Here is a 22,088-nt window from a genome sequence, read left to right on the forward strand (position 1 = left end):
GCGGGACTTCCTGTCGGGATATTTCTCCTCTCTCTCCGGAAGAACCGAGCCCCGGATCCCGCCTGTATCCTAACGAATCTGACGCCTTCCAACTCAAGGTGAGACCCGCATTCTGCTACCCCACATCGGCCTTCGGGCAGGCTCGGCGGGTGCTGCGGGCCAGGGCGGCGCGGGGCCACCCCTCATTCGCTGTCTGAGTGGGGTGGGCGCGGTCAGAGGTGGGGGCTCGGTGAGCGCGGTAGGAAGTGGAGAATTTGGTACCCTGGGACTGAGGCCTCAGTCGGGCCCTTCTTTCTTGCGGTGATATCCTGATCCACCGCTGCTCAGTGACACCAGGAATAGTCTTCACACTGTATAGCGGTTTCGCCTACGCGATCTTACCGAACCCTTGTGATTGCTTAAGTAAAAGAATTACATCCTTTTCATGTTACCAATTCCAAATGTCAGAGAAACTTGGCGTGTTCCCAGGGTCGTGTATTGTGTAAAGGAAGGAACAGCGCCCCTAATCCCCTGTGGCCCATAGTCACTGCTGGGGACAGGTGACAGAGGGGAAAGTAGCCTGGCTCCCATGGCCAGGACTGTGACCAAGATAGAAATCGTTGAAAACGTTTCGCTCTTTTTATGTCTTTGGGAAAATAAAGTCGAATAAAATTGATCCCTTCCATCAAGACTTAAACACAAATTGGTTGAGAAAATACCACATGCACACAGGTCACCAAAATATAAGCAAGGTACTCCTGAGTGCCCTAAGAATCTTGTACAGAATTTGAAGGACTTTGTGAAAGTCCCTATCCTGGCCCTCCCAGTGTGTTTCCCCTCATAAAGGAATGTTACTCAGACTCAGGGTTCAGCCGCTGCCTACTTAACTTACATGTTTATATCTGCAGGCCACACCCCTCAGGATCATTTATTCAACTACGTGTAGATCCCATCACATGTTGGTATCACAAAGATCCCTCATCCTCTATTAGTTAAACTCTTAAACTTCATATCCCCAAATCCCAAACTTGACTCTTCTGTTGCTCTGTTTCAATAAATGTCATAGATATCCATTCAGTTGTTACAGTGGAAATTTGGGCAACATTAAGTAATTTCTCTCTCATACCCCAAGATCCAGTCTCTGTTACTAAGCTCCCCCAGTTATACCTCCAAAATTAAAACTCTCTTCTCTTGATTTCCCCAACTTGTTTGTCTAACACTCCACCCCCCACTTGCTTCTCCCCCACCCCTCCAAACACACATTTCCTGCATGTTTAAGCCAACCATCAGGTCACCTTTGAACTACTGTATCCAAAGTCTAAATCTCTTAATCTTTCAATGCTCCTAAATGATCTACCCACATTTACTCTACTCTCCCCTCAACCCTCCTCTCCATTCTTTTCTATAGCCACAGGGTAATAATACTCGTCATGGTTCTTAAATAAAAATCATATATTTAAGGCTTTACACAAGGTGATCCCTGGAATCCCCAACTTCATCTTTCCTTGTTTCTCTAGATCTCTGAGCTCTTACACATAGGTTTTTTAATTACTCTTCTTGTACCAGACAGGCATCCTGCAGTTGAGTTAATGTCTAATCATGTTCTTAGGAAAAACCTTGTCTGAACACCAGGTCAAGACTCCCCTGTTATATACTTCTCATTACTTAGCTTTTATTACATTTGCTATTTTGCAATGTAGTCTGATTCTTTTGATTAGTATATTCCTCCTACTAGAGAGTGTGAACCAAGTCCCTGTTTTTCCTTACCAGGAAGCAGCGCTTAGCATATATAGTAAGTATTCAACAAATAGCTTGCAAATAATTAAACAAGTGACTTCTGGGCAGGTAATCCCTACAAGAAAGTGCACCTTGAAGAGTTGGTAGGACTTACATCAATGCTGTTGAGAAAATGGGGGTATGAGTAAACTGAGCAAGAAAGCAAACTTATTGTTGACAACATCAGTTAAACATTTAGTTTAAAAGGGCGGATTGGGGGTAAATAAGAATGAAATGGAAAATTTTGGAAACAACTCTAGAAGCAATTTAAGGAGTTTTGTAACTCAAAAAAGGGGCTTCCTTATTACATGCTTTTCATGTCGATACCAGAAAAAAGCATTAGTCAAAAAAAGCTCATTTTGCCCTCACTTCCTCCCCCCTTCCTACCTATATTCCATGGTAGGAATTTCTGAGTGGTCCTTAAGGTGAAATTCAGGGTCATTCATTCTGTGATAAAGGATACAAAAATAGGGTTGCTTTATAAATGATGTTAAATTTTTTTTGACTCTGACAGCTTAAAAGACTATGTACTAGCTAGAGTATTTTAGAGTATAATCAAGCTGGTAATGAGTTAGCTTAGTTTTCAGAAGTCAGTGGAAAGCTGAACAGTTCAGAACACAAAAATATGTTTATCTTTCATAAACACTGGGAAATAAATTTCTTTTGGTTACTTTCTTTAGTTCTGGAATTTTCTTTCCTCAGAATGTTATGAAAGAACAGTGAATTTTTAAAATCAGAATTGCCTTCTGATTCATACCTTTTTATATAATATTAGGCATATTATTTATTATCTCTGAGGCCTAAGTTTTTCATCTTTACAGCCTTAAAATTTACATAAGATACCATGGAATGGCCTGACACTCGGTCAGTTTGCTAATTAATGTACTTATGTGTACATTTTCTTTCCCTACAAATCTGCTTTTATTTCAGTATTCCTAGTACTTTTTCTCTTATTTTCACTTTATTCTCCACCCAGACACATACTTATCTTTAAAAATATTTCTGTGCCCGTTCTTCTTCATTTCCAAGCAAATATTTGTTTTGTTTTGTTTAAATATATGATATGGGCACTTTGGGAGACACTTTTACACAGTATTTTTGTTATGAAAATGTTTCTACCATGAAACTGAAGTGATTTTTTTTTTAAAGATTTATTTATTTTTCATACAGAACTGGGGTACAGGCCAGAGATGCGGAGGGTGAGAGGATTCACCAGGGACAGAGTGGGGAGCAGAACAGGCAGATCGACAAAGTACACTGCTGAGGGGAGCAGCGGGCAGGTCAGGAGCGGTTTGCCCCGCCACGTGGATCTCCTCCAGGGCAGGCGGGGATCGAACTCATGTGGAAGTGGCTTAGGCTTCTTAGTGCAGTGCTTTAACCCACTGTCCCACAGTTTCGGAGGGCCCGAAACTGAAGGGATTTAAATAAAAAACTTTTTAAAGAATCTGTGAAAGAATGTTGAAAAGAATGGATCTGTTAAGAATGTTGAACTCTATAATCAGGAAGAGTGAATTTCAAATGAAAGTATTTTGGTAATTGAGATGCTTTGTGTGAACTGTTGTATAATTAAGATTGTTAGAGATCTGTAACTGTGTTGCCCCACTGTGTGTTAAATCTATTCAGAAAATGGCTGATCCTTGGCAGGAATGCATGGACTATGCAGTCACCCTGGCAAGACAAGCTGGAGAGGTATGAATTGAAATCTTGGCAGCCATATGTAATGACTGTGGTCAATGTGTGGTTATCTTGTTTAAAAAAAAGTCATATTAAATATCCCCTTTTATTTTACTGAACACTTTAAATGGAGTGAATACTCCAATTTCATGTCATAAAACTTCTTGTAACAATAGGTATAAATCTAAAATCGCATATAATTTTGTATCAAGTACATAACTTCTTAAGCCTTTTTAAACATGTGCTACGAATTTCTAAGACTATCATTAAGACAATTTTAATGTTTTAGACCAATTCTGTATTTCATCTTTTAGTTTGATTTAAAATTACTTATGCTTTTTTTCTATTTGCTTACAAAAAAAACCTTTGTAGGTGGTTCGTGAAGCTCTAAAAAATGAAATGAATGTTATGATTAAAAGTTCTCCAGCAGATTTGGTAACTGCTACTGACCAAAAAGTTGAAAAAATGCTTATCTCTTCCATAAAGAAAAAATATCCATCTCACAGGTATTTCTTATTTCAATTTCACATGACACCTAGGTTGGAGTCAATATGCTAGGCAGAAATTTTCATGGAAAATTTAGAAATTGACTTTAGTTAATTTATGCTGAAAATAAATTTACTTAAGAATTATTTGCTGGAGCCCTAAGAGCCAGCCTTGGGCAGGGACTTGGGAGGGTTGGCAGCGTTAACCAGTACTTCTAGCACCACTTGTAGCTTCATCCTTGAATTCACTGGCTTTGGATATAATTAACTCATTAGCTTACAAATACTGGGCAGAAACAGTATTTGTGTGCCCAAGCTGAAGCTGTCAAGGAGCAGCAAACAAGAATTATTTTGGCTTTTTTTTTTTTTTACTAAGGAGAGTGTGTTCTGGGACGCCAGCATTACAAGAGTTTGCCATAAGCATGATTTAGAAATTTAATTTCCTTCTCTATATTGTACACTTATTTATGTGAGGGAATGGTGACAGCTATAGGGAATTTGAGAGGAACCACTACAATTGGGCATATTAGGGAGACAGAAATTTAGCAGAAGTAATGTCAGTGTTTTAAAATTTTAGCACTACCATTTCCTGTTTCCTGCTTATACCATTGTGTGTTTTTGCCATTGAGGAGGAAAACATTTTATAACTGTGACTGAATATACTCCTTCTAATGAAGGTACACAGCTAAGAGAAAAAGAAATAAAAGAAGGTCATGATAATGACTATTAGAACAAATTGTTACTGATAAATGAAAAAATCAAAATGGTAGGAATGGAAAGAAAAAACCCAATCAACTCAGATACCATTTACAGAATTCATGTATTTACAACAAAGTATGTTTAGGAAGATGTGCAGACAGTAATTTTGATGGGTGACTTGCTTTTTCAATGATTTATTTAATATAATTTACTAAGCAAATTATTAAAATGTAGCAACTTTATGCAAAAAAGTTGCATAAAGTTTTCTAGGGTCAGGATTATGGAAGTATTTTTAGTTACATGGTTCTCGCTCAGGTCTCATAAAATTATAGTTAAACTGTCAAGGCTGCAGTTATCACAAGACTCAAGTAGATCCGAAGAATCTATTCAGTTACAGATTGTTGGTGACTTTAGTTCTTCTGGGATTGTCTGTAGGCAGCTTCCCTCAGTTCTTAGCCATGTAAACCTCTGCACAGGGCAGCTGACAACATGGCTGCTGACTTACCACAGATTGACAGAGGGAAGGAAAAGAGTGAATAAGATAGAAACCACAGAGCCATTTTGTGAATGGGCCTTGAAAGTCAGATGTTGTCATTTCTTCTATATTCTGTTGGCTAGAAATGTCACCAAGTTCAGACTTAAGACAAGGAGTCTACCTCTTAAAAAGGGGAGTATGGCAGAATTTTTAGAGTTACAAGTTCTATCTGCAATAAATGCCCTTCCTAGGGGTAAGGTATGTGTGTATGTGTGTACATGGGTATACCTTGGTAATGTCTTCTAGAATTTTTGAATTCTGTTATTTTTCATGTGACTATGCTCTATAGAAAACAAAACTCTCATCAGTACAACAGAAAAAAGAACAGTAGAAATGTGTGATGTCCAACTTTTGCTGTGTTTTAAAGTAGACTCTAGCTAAGAAAATGATGAGGTTTCAAAACTGTTGAAAGTAGTGTAAAGAATTCATCATTCTTAATTTTAGTTTCATCGGGGAAGAATCTGTGGCAGCTGGGGAAAAAAGTCTCTTAACTGACAACCCTACATGGATCATTGACCCTATTGATGGGACAACTAACTTTGTACATAGGTATGTTTTAAAATTTTTAATATGGTAATTACTGGTTATAAATTAACTAATTGGAGTACACTGGTCAGGAACTGATGGAGACAAAAATGCAAGCAAGCAACATTGCTACTTTGAGATCAGTTAAGGAACTAATGGGACAATAGTGGAATGTTGTCTATTTATAATGAATTTGATGATCAGGAGATAAATCTGAGAAAAAACGTGGGTTTGACATCAGTAGACTTGAGTTTGAACAGAGGTACTTTTTTAAAGGGTTTGTGAGCGTGGGTAAGTTGCTTAATCTTTCTAAACCTCAATTTTGTTTTAATCTATAAAATGGCTATATTAATAGTCCTGCCTCACAGAATGCTTGTTGGGACTCAATGAGTAATATATATATATATATATATATATATATATATTTAATATATAAATTTTTTTTTTAAGATTTATTTATTTATGCTTACAGAACTGGGTTACAGGCCAGAGGTGTTGGTAGGTGAGAGGATTCACCAAAGACAGAGTGGGGAGCAGAACAGGCAGATCTACTGAAGTACACTGCTGAGGGGAGGAGCAGGCAGGTCAGGAGAGGTCTGCTGCGACATGTGGGTCAGCTCTCTGGCGGGGGATTGAATTCGTGCTGCAGTGGTTGCAGAGAGCCTCATAATGCAGTGCTTTATCCCCTTGTGCCACCAGGGAGAGCCCAAGTAATATATTTTATAAGAACTTCACATAGGTATGCCTGGCATAAAGCAAATATATAACTGAGTTTATTAGCATTAAAAGAGAGTCTGATGGAATAGACAGAGTTAAAATAAGAAATCTAGTCTGATTGATGGGATTATACATTGATATTACATTTGAAGTTGCCATATGGCTGTAAATATTTTTACTGATAAAAAAGTTGTTAAAATCTATAAAGCTAAAATCTAGAATCTGTATGTGATAGAATATTAATGTGCAAAGATGCTCATGAGATATTGTAATAGAAAATTATACTACAGTGTATAGTATGATACTGTTTTTATCAAAATGAAAACAATATTTTGTAAAAAGTTGTAGTTTTCAGTAGTTATGTTGAACCCATTTTGCCTGTTTTGTTTATTTTGAGTCTATCTTGTATCTAAAATTATAATTTATGTGGTTAAACTGTCTTGTAGCCATAGTAATAACTGGCTAACAGTTTATTTTTCAGTTGTGAAATTCCAAGTTTGATGTTAGAGTTGACAATTATCATTTTATTCAGTTCAACTCAGTACCTGTCTTTGCCACCAGTCTAGACTGTGGGAGAAATGACCAAAGAAAAGTCTTTTTAACCAGGACCAATTCAGTTTTTTGTAATAATTCTTACTGTTTGGAAAAAAAATATTTAACATCATTACTATATCCGTGGCATTTGAGATTCAAAAGATATAAATGGCATGTAGTATGAAGTCCTGATTCCCAGTTTCCAAAGGGGTGGAATTTCCCCACACCCATAAGCAATACCACACAGAAGATGAATGCCTTAATTCTGTCATTGTCTTCCTGGAGATAGCATCAGATGCTGCTGGTTAAAGGTGCTATCCTGTAAGAGCCTCCTCTTATTCTCCTCCTCCTCACCCTAGGCCTATTTGAGATGCTGGTCACAAGCCTAGGTTGTCACTTTGCTTGTGATCTGCCTATAAATCAGAGGTTCTCGCAATCTTTTCCTTGAGTTAGAGTGGCTCACAAAAACTCAAGAACATCTGACTTCCTGAATTACTAGTTTACTGTAAAATGACTTAACCTTGAAACAGCCAGATGGAAAATAGGCAGAGGGCAAGGAGCACTCTCCCAGCTACTCTCCTTGGATCTCCATGTTCATTAATCTGGAAACTCTCAGGGCCCTATCCATTAGGGTTTTTATGGAGGCTTTGTTACATTAATTCATTCAACATCCAGCCCCATCCCCCTCCCAGGAGGGGTGTGTGTGTGGGGGGGAGGGGGGGTGGGAGGTGGTTGGTTATGAAAGTACCAACTCTAAATCATTTGGTTGGTTCCTTTAGCAACCAGTCCTCCCAGAAGCTTTCAAGAAGTACTCTCATTAACATAACAAAAGATACTTTTTATAGTTCTCCTCACTTAAAACCCCTTTGAAATAAGAACAGAAATCAAATATAAATAAATAAATAAATATATATGTATATATGTGTGTGTGTACATATATATATATATATGTATGCATGTATGTACTGGTTATAAATCACAATGTCACAGTGACCTTCTGACTTTTCTCCTCCACTTTCTCATGACTCATCTGTGAAGGTGACCATTATCATTAGCCTCTTGTGATTCCTTTCAGAGATGTATTAAGTGAAGGGGAACAGAATAGGCCACTCCCAGATGTGACAATTTGGCATGTGGATTGTTTTGAATTGAAGGCAGTAAAGACTCAGCAGATTCAAGGAAAGATTTACCTCTGCCTAAAATAATTTAGCTAGAGAGCCTGACCCAGAGTTTTTCTTTAATCTGTATAAACTATACAGGAAAGCAGCATCTAATACCAGGCATCCCATCTTCTTGTCATCCTATGAAGTACCCCTCCTTGCTTCCCCTGTGAAATCCCAGCTCATTTCTTAACTCAAACTATCACAGAAGCTTCAGTTACCCAATTGTCCCGTTTTGCCTCCATGTGTATATAATTTTGTTTTTCTCTTTTAATCTGTCTTATGTCAACTTGCTTTTAAAAAAGATTTATTTATTTGTGCATACAGAACTGGGGTACAGGCCAGAAGTGCGGGGGGGGGAGGGCTGAGAGGATTCACAGTGACAGAGTGGGGAGCAGAACAGGCTGACTGACAAGTACACTGCTGAGGGGAGCAGGGAGCGGGCCAAGAGAGATCTGCAGCGCCATGTGGTCACCTCCAGGACGGGATTGAACTTGTACTAAAGTGCCATGGCCAGCTTCACAGTGCTGTGCTTTAACCCACTGCACCACCAGGGAGGGCCTCAACTTAATTTTTGGACCACAACTAAAAAGGAAATGGGGAACATTTTTTTCTCCTCTACCTATACCTGTAGAGACATCCTGTGTTTATATAGCCGCCATTCTTCTCTTCTTTCCCCCTCTCTCTTTATGTTCAGAGGGTTGCATGCTATACATACTGTTCTAGTAGAAGAGAGATAAGAATATTTATATGAAAGAATATAGGTAATTTTATCTTATGAAATAGCATGTTTAAGTTCTATTCTGGTAAATTTGTATATTTGTGTTTTTGTTTTAAGATTTCCTTTTGTAGCTGTTTCGATCGGCTTTGTTGTAAATAAAAAGGTACGTTTAAATTTATGGTTACTAAAATATCTTGTACTCATTTTCTGGAAAGGAATAAATTTGTCTCCATAGTAAATTCAGGTTTCTTTCTGTATTCAATTTATATAACTTTATTATTTTGGACTAAGTCATGGACCTATTAAAATTATGATACTTTTTCCAATGAAGAAAATTTTGTTTTCTGAAAAGCAAGAATTATAAAGAAAAAAAAATAAACAAGAGTAACAAAAATACATAGGAATTGCTCTGCATTCTAAAATGCTTCATGAAAAAAAAGTGAGATTTGAGTCAGAAATGTTTAAATAGATGTCAGTGCAAGGATATATTGAAAGACTAGGAAGAGTCGGAATTAAAACAAAACTGGAAAAATGCAGGGTATATGTAGAAACCCAAATACTTGTTATATCTTAGTAGAGTTAAATCTGTGACTGTTGCTTGTCCTTGCCACTTGACTACTTAATTATCAAACAATGAGTGATGTTACTAATATATCACATCTTTTTCTTCAAGAAATTTGTGATATAGTTGAGCATCATGTACTCAAGAGAGTTAAGAAATCTCTGAAAATAGAAACACAATTTAGTGCAAATGAAATCTTTGTCTCAGGATTATGTTAATCAGTGAGAACAACTAAACTAAACTAAGTGAGCAATTATCATACAATCAGTCCTGGGCTATGTCCTGTTCTGCCTTTGAAATTACAATTTAGCGCAAGTTAGGTGTGTGAATAGGTAAGGTATTGTGTGGTGGAACTATGAAAAAAAAAACACCAGGGATACTAGAAGAGGTTATAATTAATTCTGCCAACAGTGTTTTAGGAAACTCTTCACAGAAAGGGTGAGTCTTAGAATTGGATCTTAGAAAATAAGGAGTCTTCCAGAGAAATAGGAAAAGGAAAGCACTTTAATCAATAAAAACAATTTGGTGAAGAGCATGATGCATGTGGGGAGTGGTGAGGTATTCTTGAGTGAAACCCTGAAAATGGCAGCGTGTAGGCGGTAGAAAGCCAGCCAGGTTTTAAGTACAGAGCGACACATAATTCCAGCAGTTAGAGATTATATCAGAATTGTGGGAGATTCTGAACTAAGAAGGGGCAGCACAGGAAATGCCAAAATCAGAAACGGTGTTCAAGATAAAATTTGACAGAGGAGACGTATATTGGGAAAGAATAAGGGTTGACCAGGTAGGAGTGAATTTCCCCTTAAGTGGAGGTTTTTACTAGGCCAGGTTCTTACCTGTGATGATGGTGTTGATAATCATAATTGTAGGTGGCAGCTGAATTGGTGGAATAAGAAAGTACCAGAATGTAAGGATGCAGGGAGAAAGGGAATGGAAAGATGAAAAAGAAAACCTTGAGATATGCATCTTTTAAGAATTAATCAGAGAAGAAGGACCTAAGAAAAAGTGACTCCAAGATTGATGAGTGAGTGAAGTAGGAGGACAAAAAGTACTGGCAGAGACATGGAGGTAGTGGATTAAGTATTGAAGAGTTATCGGTAATGGTCACCGGTCTGCAGAGAAGGCATTTGTTAAGTAAGAGTTCATTGTTGATCTCTGCAGGGAGTTTCAAAAGATTGTAAGATCAGGGTAGTAGCCCGGCTGTAATGGAGCAGGAGACTAGCTGTGTGGTCTAGATTACTCTGGCAGTGGAAGAAAAAGGAGATGACATTTTAAAAATTTTGCTTGGTAGGAAAAATTTTAGTGAGAAGCTACTTAGAATTGAAATCCAAGAGAAAGGAGATCAGTTGATGGAACAGTTTTTCAGAGAAGAAAGAGGGTTGGAATCAACACAGGAAGGACACACCTTAGAAAACAGGAAAGGCAGGTTTCCATCTGTGCTGGAAGGAGAGAGGTCCAGGTGGGTGCCCTCGTGTATACACATTGGTGGGTCGTAGCTATGGAATCAAGTCTGATGACTTCTTTCCACTGTGGAAGTGTAAATTAGCATTTTAATTATCCCATTTTAGTCATTTGAAAGCATCAGTCAGTGTACTAGATTTCCTTGTTACTATCTTAGAAAATGTATTGACTTAATAATGAAAAAGATGCAGTTTTGGTAAAAGAAGTATGTTTTCCTTCTGCAGATGGAATTTGGAGTTGTATATAGTTGTGTGGAAGACAAGATGTATACTGGCCGGAAAGGGAAAGGTGCCTTTTGCAATGGTCAGAAACTACAGGTTTCACAACAAGAAGGTAAGTTCATCCTCTAATTTTAGATTCAGTTGGTATTACATACTTATATTTTACTGTATTTGAATGTAAACCTATGGTATTTTCTAATTGCTGATTCACAAATTGTATTTATTTTATGTTTAATTTCAATCTCAGTTGTGAATGTGTTAGTGGAAACAGGAAGCAAGTGTAAGTGACTGACTAGGTCTAGGGCCAGGAAGGTGATTAATGGTTCTTGGAGTTCATGGTTTATTGTTTTGCTGCTGTGTCTCATACTCTACTCTTTATCAAATTCCTCTAATCTGATGCCACTGAAGCCAGCCTGTGAGACAGGAAATGGGAATCCAGGGGAGCCATTAAAGTTGGAAATCAATAGAACTAATACAGTACATTTTTTTATGAGGATTGGCATTTTAAGTCTTGTCTATGACAACTGATTAAGGTTTTGAGTCATATTTCTTTCACAAACTATGTCCCACATGGTCCAGAAGTTGCATGTTTGATTTCCTTTTAGTGCAGCAAGAATTGAAAGATACCTTCAAAACAAAGTTCAGAATCCTCCTACACTCTTGTAATTTGTCTTCTGAATCAAATGTAAGCATGTGACTAAGGGGTACTGAGTGACCCCAAACTGTTAGGGGGGTTCATGCTGTAAAAGGAGATCTTGCCATCCATACACATACAAAAGCAAAGGAAGCAGACTCTTGTTGTGAAAGATTTTGAATAGCATTGGTGTGCAGAGAGAGAAGAAAGGATTTTAAATAGTAGTTCCCCCCAAAAGCCTCCAAATCACTTATCCTTTTGTGGGCAAATGTCCAGGTACATGGATGTGGCCCAAAGAACTAAAACTTGCCAAAAGTGTAAGACACCTTCTGGATGGGAAACCATAAGACAGGTACCAGAAAGCTGGGAAGAAAACACCCCAAATCCCAAATAGACCACATAATCTTCCATGAAGTCAAGAGGCACTACCATTGTCTCTGTGCACACCAGGACCAGCCTGCCACGTTTCTCATTTGTGTTCTTCTGCCTGTCTTTCCTCCATTTGTGTACCTCTATCTATCTTTCCTCCATGTCTTTTCTTGCTTCCTTCATTCTACTTCTATTTTGATATCCAACATCACTCTTTTCCATCTGCTCCCATTTCAAAAGTCCGTGTCATGACATACTGAGCACTGTATTTCAACACATTTTTAAGATTGATTTATTTGTGCATACAGAACTGGGGTACAGGCCAGAGGTGCAAGGGCGTTGAGAGGCTTCACCAGAAACAGAGTGGGGAGCAGAACAGGCAAATGACAAAGTACACTGCTGAGGGGAGCAGCGGGAGGGTCAGGAGAGGTCTGCTGCACCATGTGGGTCACCTCAAGGGCTGGGGATTGAACTTGCATGGAAGCGCTGCGGCTAGCTTGCAGTGCAGCATTCTAACCCTTTGTGCTACCTGGGAGGGCCGAGAGCTGATTTTTTTTTTTAAAGATTTATTTATTTATCCATACAGAACTGGGGTACAGGCCAGAGATGTAGAGGGTGAGAGGATTCACCAGGGACAGAATGGGGAGCAGAACAGGCAGATCTACGAAGTACACTGCTGAGGGGAGCAGCGGGCGGGTCAGGAGAGGTCTGCCGCGCCCTGGGGTCACCTCCAGGGCAGGCGGGGATCGAACTCATGCAGAAGTGGCTTAAGCTTAGTGCAGTGCTTTAACCTGCTGCACCACCAGGGAGGGCCCCAGAGCTGATTTTTAATTCATTCTTTTTTATTGAGCTCTGAAAAATGTAAAGATTGGAAGGTTTATCCTTGTTTTTGAGATGTTAACACATGAAGGGAAAAAATGCACTTTAGAATTGAAAGAATAGGATAGCGTTCCTAGAAATAACTCTTTGCTTCTAATAATTGTTCACTTGCCATAACATTGATTATATGAATATTAGAAGAAATACAGTGGTTCCAAACACATTCAGAATAAGGTGATAAGTACTCGTCTTCACTGGTGGGAGAGGATGAAGGGTGGGGTAAATACAGTGTTCTTGAAGAGCCTAGGGTATTAAGTACATTGTGAGTTTGATTACCATGTTTCAGAGGGAATGGAAAGCAGTGGGTAACCTGACACCTGAATAAATGTGGGTTCAGTAGGAGAGCTGCCACTTAATTTTAACTTAGTTTTATTTTAAATGTACAATTTCTAAATTCCACTTCTTTTTATATTCAAGGTATTTGCTTGCTTCCCCTTAGAGATATGAGGCAATCAGACAGATTACTTATATCCTATATTTTTAGGGAGATGGTCTAAGAAGCTAGGTGTTTTTTTTTGGTTATATAACAATGACTGTTCAGGGATAATAAATTTTAATTCATTTTAATATTTGAAATATTAAATGCAGTGAGGAAGAGGAGCAAAAATGTTATATTTTAATCGGAATTACAATGTCTATTAAACATTAAAATGTTTTCTTTTAGATATTACAAAATCGCTCCTTGTGACAGAGTTCGGCTCTTCCAGAACACCAGAAACTATAAAAATTGTTCTTTCTAATATGGAAAAACTTCTTTGCATTCCCATTCATGGGTAAGCTATTTCCATTTCTTCCCTAAACTTTACTTAACAATAATTTCAAACTTTAGGAAAAAAATATGTATATATAGTAGTTGTAATAAAGTAAAAAAGAATATCAACTAACAGCTGTAACATTCTAGAGACACTATTGGGGAAGAGAAGGGATCAAGATCAATACTGGGGTGGGAAGAGCACATGGGATAATTTCAAACTTAACAATCTCTGTTAATTTGTTGTTAACATTTATCATCCCTTCTCTTTTTCCCTCCCTTCCTCCAGTCTAGTGTCAGGCATTATATTTAGTTGTCATGTTTCTTTAGCTTCCTTTAATCTGGAACATTTCCACAGCCTAAGAAATGAGCCACTTCCTTTAAGTTTTCATATTATTTGCATAGGAGCATATAAAGTAGACTGTGATGATGATTTCTAATTTCTCTGTATCAGCAGTTGTTTCCTACTTGTCACTTCTCCTTTTGTACATTTGTTTTCTTCTTTTTAATTAAAATCTTGATTAACTTGCATAGTAGTTCCTCCCCCCCCCAAGATGTTGATAAATTAATCAGATCCACTGTTTTTCTCCTTTTTGTCTTACTTTCCTTCTTTTGCTTTCTTTTGGTTCATTTTGGTTTTCTTACCTTGAGACAGAATTTATTTTTATTCTTTGGTTTTTATTGTTATATGTAATCTGTGGATTTTTATCTGATCATTACTGTAAATGAATTCCCTAAATTATAGTAGGTAATCTTCATTTTAATTACTTTTTAAAAATTTGTGATTTCCATTTGTGCTTCCCCTTTCTCTCACACACTTCTCTGTTTCTTTCATAAAAAGGACATTCTCTAATAACCATAACATAACATTTAAGAATCAAATTAACATTGATATATTATCTAATATAGTAACTTTATTCAAATGTTGAATAAATTCTGATCCAAGATATACCAAAGTATACAGGTCAATTATTTCGTAGTATGTGTCTTGATTTGTGTTTGTCTGTTTTTCTCTTATTTAGATCCAGGTTATGCTTTTTTTGTCAAAAATGCCACAACATTATTATGTTCTTCTCAGTGCATGATGTCAGGAGACCTTCTTAGTTACCTTAATTTTGAGCACTTGGTAGTGGCTGATCGGTCCTCTTTGTAATTATTATGTAATTTATGGGGAGCTACTTTGACATTGTAAATAGCAATCTTTTACCCACTCCTTTCAGCATTCTTTGCTAAATTAGTTATTACTATAATGCCTATTATGTCCTTACCTATCAAAACTTCAGTTACCTTAGTCCATATATAGATTACCTCAGTGTAGATCCAAGAAGGAAGTGCGTTGAAAAGGCAAACCTGAAATAATCTTCCTTGGCGTACAGAGGTCTGAGTACAGCACAGGGATGCTAGTACCCTTTAGTCACAGTCCTGACATGCACACACTTAAATGGCCAAGAGTTTATTTCACCCCTCTTAGAAACAATTTGTAGTGTGGGGCTATCATCCCTGGGTTTAGACAAATATGAAATTATACAGGTATGCCATTCTAGTAGAAGTGTAACTTTTTTTTTTTCAGTTTTCCCCCTCAAAATACTGTTTTGATATTATCTTACTAAATGATTGCTTTGTGAGGATCAGTTTTATTATTTATATAGGCACCAGGCTAATTAGATTTTGAGTGTTGTTATTTTAAAATTCGTTATGCCCATTTTTCCACACTCATCCTTTAGATTGACTCAAATTATTTTAGTCCACAATTGAGGAGAACTGTCTTTGAAAAAACTGATTTTTCCAATCTTATTTTTAAATGTTTTTAGGATCCGAGGTGTTGGAACAGCAGCTGTTAATATGTGCCTGGTGGCAACTGGAGCTGCAGATGCCTACTATGAAATGGGAATTCACTGCTGGGACATGGCAGGAGCTGGCATTATTGTTACCGAAGCTGGCGGGGTGCTCATGGATGTAACAGGTAAAACTATGACTGGGGAAACTATTTTTCTCCACACTTCTCTCTGTTGGACTTCCTCCAAATAACCCTTTCTTTTTCAAATCTTTTATATATGTTATACTTAAACTCTTAGAGCAAGGGAGCCATATAATTTTCTGTAAAATCATAATTACAAACAGAAGATAGAGGCAAGGTTAAAAGTTCATTAACATAAATTAGTAAAAAATAAGAAAAGAAACGAGAATGGTAAATGACTAAACTTCAAATGTGTCAGAAACTCTTGAGAAACCCTACAGAAAGTCTAGAAGGTCACCAAATGAGTACCAAGAGATTTTTAAATAGTGACCCAGGTAATTCATTTATTTCTTCTTCTTTTACTTTCTGCTGTGGGCATAGAGAAGCTAATACTTGCTATGAATAAATGCTTTTTTTTTCTTTTTCATAAGAATTCTAGTTTTTTTTCTTTTTCAGTCTGTATTATTTGTTGATGTATTGCCATACAACATTATGTATAAGGTTTACAACATATTGATTTGATATTTTTATACTGCAATGAAATGCCATTGTAGTATTAGCTAATACTTCTATAAAATAACTTCTATTTATTATAGTACTGGCAATAATTAAATTCTACTCTCTTATCATGTTTATTGTTTATAAGAGAGTTTTGTGGTCTATAACCTGTATCCTGTGTATCAGGTCACCTGACTGTTTTACCTACTACTTGCAAGTAGTCCAGCTTTGATGTCTATAGTTTATACCATTCATCAGGTCACCAGAACTTATCTGCTATTTGCAAGTGTGTATCCATAAACCTCTCTCATTCCTCTACCCCCAGTCTCTGACTCTTAAAAGTAAAGGATGAACCTAAGTTATGGGAATTCACTAATGATGTGGGAGAAAAGCAACAAAATCAGGAAATGGAAAGGAGGAATAAAAATAGATATAAATTTCTTATCCATAGATTCTCCCAAACTAGTGTTTACTAAAAAGAGAGATGATTAGAAACCCATTTTGTATTGCCAAAGCCCAAATACTATGATTATGCAATACAGTAGATTTTTTTAAAGATAACTAACTAAAAGTATTAAAATTATGACTGGCAAAAGTGTATATTACTATACTAATTTTTTAAAATTATTTTTTGTACAAGATATAACCATTTTCCATATTTGATTTGATTCTAGGTGGACCATTTGATTTGATGTCACGAAGAATAATTGCTGCCAATAGTAAAACAATAGCAGAAAGAATAGCCAAAGAAATTCAGATAATACCTTTACAAAGAGATGATGACGATTAACTGTCACGACCACACACATGACCATAGTTGCTTCTCTCCAGATTTGCTGACATACTTGATAGTGTCACAAAATTTAGACATTTGTTCAGATGTATGTGATTGGTTTAAATTGTCTTCAATTGTTTAGCTTAAAAAATTGCAACTTCTAAATTTTATTGAGACTTGGTATGTAAGAATAGATGAAATGTTTGTATCATTGTTTAAAAATAATGCATGTAAAAGTGTACTTGGGGAAAATACACAGGCAGTTCTGAGATAGGTATTACATCAACTGAAATAATTAGCAGTTTAGAGTTTCTAAGTACATATGAAGCTCTGAAATTGTGACTATTTGTGTATATAAGCATTTTAAGTGAGAAAGCTAACTTTTTGAGAGAAAAAAAAATTCTATTTCCAAAAGCCATATTCAATTAAGTTTGTAGGAATAAAATAAGTACTTCCTAAGCCAAGGGTTCTTTCTTTGTAGAGAACCATATTTTGTTTATCTGTTTACAGGTTGCACACAACCTATCAAATGTCAGACATTTCAAAAATAAGCATTAGAAGGAATATTTTAAAGATGGCAATTCCCAGTTATAATAAATACATTAAGTAATGGATTCATCATTCTGTATTTTTACTTTGAGTTTTAAAAATTATAGTTATCCTTTTTCTGTTTCACATTGCCATGTCATTTCAATTACCATACTGTCAGATTTTTCTTATTTTCTGCAGTTAATATATTTTCTAAAACACTGTATTACAGTATTTGTTTGAGTTTTTTTAAAGTTTCCATGTAAACGAGAAGGAAAATTGAAACGAGCACTTTCATCAGATATCTGATATAATTAGATCCAGTGTAACATTTTACTATGCTCAGTATTCATATTTTAAAGATGTTTCTACTGATCTAATTATATATATATTTACAGATCCTGGCAAATATACTGTACCATTAATGTTGAGCTTTCATTTCTTCCTAAACTCTATTTAACTTCACTGTCACTTTAAATGTTCTTTGATAGCCATTGACTTATTAAACTCAAGAAAAATTGTTCTGGTTCATATATATAGACATTTTTAAAAGATTAATTTATTGCTTAGCCTTGTCCCATGCCATGTGAACAGACTGTCAAGTTTTGTTAATAGTTTCATGAGAGTGTTGTATTTGATACAGTGAAAATGCTTCTACAAAATTTTTGAGGGAGGTTATTTTATTGTTAAATCTAACATATATAATATTCAAGATACTTGATTATTATAGATACTGAATTGCACTGTTAGACACATGCAGTAAAAAATGTCTCATACAATTTCTTCTGGTATTTGCCTCCATCTTTTAAAAGAATAAATCTATTCTGCTACATCTTTATTTATTGATTTAACTCATTATTTCTTGTTATTAACTTGTTTTATGGAAGATGATTTTTATACCCTTAACTCACTTCATGAGTTGCTTTTACTTTCCATTGTAATGCAGCTACCAGTTTTTTTTGTAAATTTATATTCATAGTTTAACTTATGACTTTGATATACTAGTTAGCTAATTAGTAGTGTATTACATTTTCTTTTCCTGTAGCTTTTTGTTCTTCCTGAAATTAACAAATTTTCTACAACATTGTACATTTATTTTTCCTTTTTTTTTTTTCCTATTTTTCCTATTTTCTTTTCCTACTGAAGATATCCAGACCCTTTTCCTTCCCTTCTACCTGGAACTGGTTACTGGCAAGAGTAACCTACTCTGTGTGCAGAGTAGTCCTGGGGGCTTCTCCTATATCCATTCTTCTGTGTTCTGGATCTTTCAAGCTTTCCTTTTGGTGAAACATCACCCAGGTGCGTTCTATGAGATGGTACTTGGACAATAAAATGTTGAGATCTTTCATGTCAAAAAATGTCTTTCTTCATGCTTCATTGGCAGTATGTCTAATGTAGAAATGTGGTTGAAAAGCATTTTCCTTGAAAAAATTGTAAAGCATTTCCTCACTCAAACTTTTAACTTTCAGTGTTGCTGATGAGGGATCATTTCAGTTGTCAGTCCATTGGTAGTACTCTTCTCTCAAGAAGATTTTAGGATTTTCTATTTCTGGAGTTTTCTCATTTCTCCATGATAAGCTTTGCTTTGCCCCTTTTTATTTATTAAATTCATCTTGACCTTTGATTCTGGAATATTCTCACTTGTCATCAGTGTTTTTTTTTTTTTTTTTTTCCTTTCGTAATTTCCTCTATCCTTATCCTCTGGATTTCCTATGGAATTTCTGCTACCCAGGTGTTGGAGCAGCTGAATTCATCCTCTTACTTTACCTAACATCTTTTTGCTTCTGAAGGATTTCCTTAAATATCTTCCAGTTCTTCTGTCAGTTCATATTTAAAGTCTCCATAGAGTAATAAAAAATATTTAGAATACCCAGTATTGCTTCTGTCAGTTTTCAAATTGACAGTTTTAGTGCAAGATCTCAATGATGTTTTGGGGGTGGAGGCAAAGTGGGAGGGTTACCAACTTAGATGAAAGTGTAGAGCCATCTTAAGCAAAGGAGCTAGGTTAGAAGGTTACATCACCAGGTAGCAAGATATTATAGACTAATATCTTCATTAAAACAGTGATACTAGCCCAGGAAAAACAGACCAATGGAATAATGCCCCAGAAATAGACACAAATACATAGAACTGTGTAGTTTGTGAAAATGGTGTCACAGCAATGCAGCATGGAAAAGATGGTCTTGTTAATAAATTGTGGATATCCATATTTAAAAAGGGAAAAAAGAACTTTGATCTCATTGCACCATTTAAAAAAAAATCAGTTCCAGGTGAATCCAAACCCTAAATATGAGAGCTAAAACAAAACTTCCAGAAAATAACTGTCTTCCTGATCTTGATAGACAAAGTCTTGGAAAGCAGGATGCAAATAAAAAGCACTAGCCATAAAGTAAGGATCATTAATTGGGCTATATTAATATTAGAACACTCCAGTGAGTTAGTGACGACTCCAGTTTGTGATATGTCTGACAATACACCTAGCATGTATAATTCCTACCTAGCAATAGAGATAATCCAATTATAACACAAAGTACTTGAATACATATGCCAAAAAAGAATATATAGTAAATGTAAAACCTGTTTAATATCAGAAGTTAACCAGAGTATGCAAATTGTGACAATAAATTACTACCAGAACTAAAAACAAACCCAGCAACAAAAGCAAGCCGAATAAACCCCTGGTAAATCCAAGGACTGATAAGGTGGCGAAGCACACCCACTTTGCCAAAATCAAGTACTTTATGATATGACCCCACTTAATGTTCCATTAAATATTACAGCTAAACATTTACTTTTCACTGGACCCTTTTTACATGGCCTTTCCTTCTTCCCAGCATAGTTCACAGTAATAGTAAATTATCCTCCCTTTTTTTAAACAACTGGCCAAAATACTTCTAAGTCACAATTCCCCTTTCTTGGGATCTGCCCCCATCACACAGAACTGTGCCTGCTTTCACCATATCTATGGAAGAGATGGCTCAGCCTCCTGGTTAATTCAGAAAAGGACAGCTCATTCAAGTGAGCAAATGGGACGTGTTAGGGAACTGGGCATTTTGAGCCCAATGATGGAGATTGATTTTGATTGGAGTAAACTTCACATTACATAGCACTTGAAGTCAGCACGGGATAAGCATTCACTTCTCAGAGTGGCCAGCCCGTAGGCTGAGCTGAGCATCAGCAATCCCCTCTCACAAGTCTGCTAGTTTAAAAGAAATAGGAGGGCCCTCCCTGGTGGCGCAGCGGGTTAAAGCACAGCACTGAGAATCTAAAGCCACTTCAGCATGAGTTCGATTCCCGCCTGCCCCAGAAGTGACCATATGGTGCTGCAGACCTCTCCTGACCCGCCCGCTGCTCCCCTCAGCAGTGTACTTTGTCGATCTGCCTGTTCTGCTCCCCCGCTGTCTCTGGTGAATCCTCTCACCCTCCGCATCTCTGGCCTGTACCCCAGGTCTATATGAATAAATAAATCTTTAAAAAAAAAAAAGAAATAGGAATATGCCATATGCAGTACATTCTAATTTCTACAGCGCAGAGTACTAACCACTATATGATCATGGCTTGCCACCCGGGGGCTTCATTCTAATTTCCAACATACCATATATTGTAGGTTCATATCACTTAGGTTATTTATTCCCCTAAATCAAAATATTTTCATAATCACTGTCATTAATATTTAGTGTTTGTTGAACACACCAGTCATTATATTAAGCACTTGACATTTGTATTCATATTTATTCCTCACAATTATCCCAGGAGAGGTTATCATTTTACATAGGCACAAAGATAATTACCCAACTTCCCTGCTCAATGTGACACTGCTAAGTGTAGTGATTTAGCTGAAGTCCACAGTCTAAGCCACTAAATCCTCAGTGGTCTTCACCCTGGCCACACAGTTTTCACGGGGAAAATTTTACATGACATTGTTTGGGTCCCATCTGCGTCTGGTTTGCAGTGTGGCCTGGCCGTTTGTATTCTAAAAATTTTTCCAGGTGATGCCAGTGAGTTGCCAGCATTTATAAGCATTTTGCTATGTTGCATTGCTTCCCAGAAGTAACCCACTCATCCACCTGCACAAAATGCTGAGCTTCAAGGGCAAATAGGTCTCAAAACTGAAACGTTGCTTTGAGTCATCCCTCTGTTATCTGGTGGGCCTGATTTGAAAGTTATTGTACCAGTCTTTTTATTTCCACAAATTAACACTAGATGGCAAGCTCCACATAGGGAATTACCTTGCGTTAATCATTTTTCATTTTAAATTTCCGTTAAGTATCCTCAGTAGTCAATATTTGAGATTAATAATATAGTGTGAAAAAACTAGGGTAAGTTTTTTTTTTTATAAATTAAAGTTCTTCTGTACTATATGCCAATTCATATGCCTTTAAGGAGAGGCATAAATATCCTGTATATTTTGGTTGTCTTCCAGCTTTTGCTTTAAAAGGGGTTCATTAACCACGAACATATAAAAATGAAATATTTATCTTTTGTTCTCATACTTGAGCTAATGGTCCACCAGTAAATTTCAATGCCCCTGTCAAATAACTGATCTATTAATAAAAATGTGTATCAATGTCTGCTTACCTTGTTGCATCTCCGATGCAAGCAATGGTGACGAGATAGTGGTGTATGTTCAGCTTGCCTTTGCTTAGGC

At 36.6% G+C, this 22,088-nt stretch overlaps 1 protein-coding gene across 1 annotated transcript; it reads left to right on the forward strand.

Annotated features, from left to right (window-relative positions):
- On the forward strand, positions 1-18,489 carry IMPA1 (inositol(myo)-1(or 4)-monophosphatase 1). Its single transcript, XM_004679769.2, has 9 exons — positions 1-98; positions 3,379-3,444; positions 3,802-3,935; positions 5,593-5,697; positions 8,923-8,968; positions 11,053-11,161; positions 13,596-13,704; positions 15,494-15,645; positions 16,812-18,489. Exons 2-9 carry the CDS (start codon positions 3,382-3,384, stop codon positions 16,925-16,927), a joined length of 834 nt encoding a protein of 277 aa, XP_004679826.1. The 5' UTR covers positions 1-98; positions 3,379-3,381; the 3' UTR covers positions 16,928-18,489.
- The last annotated feature ends 3,599 nt before the right edge of the window (positions 18,490-22,088 follow it).

Source organism: Condylura cristata, unplaced genomic scaffold (assembly GCF_000260355.1).
Source record: "Condylura cristata isolate star-nosed mole 26May11 unplaced genomic scaffold, ConCri1.0 scaffold00009, whole genome shotgun sequence".
NCBI classification, from domain to species: domain Eukaryota; kingdom Metazoa; phylum Chordata; class Mammalia; order Eulipotyphla; family Talpidae; genus Condylura; species Condylura cristata.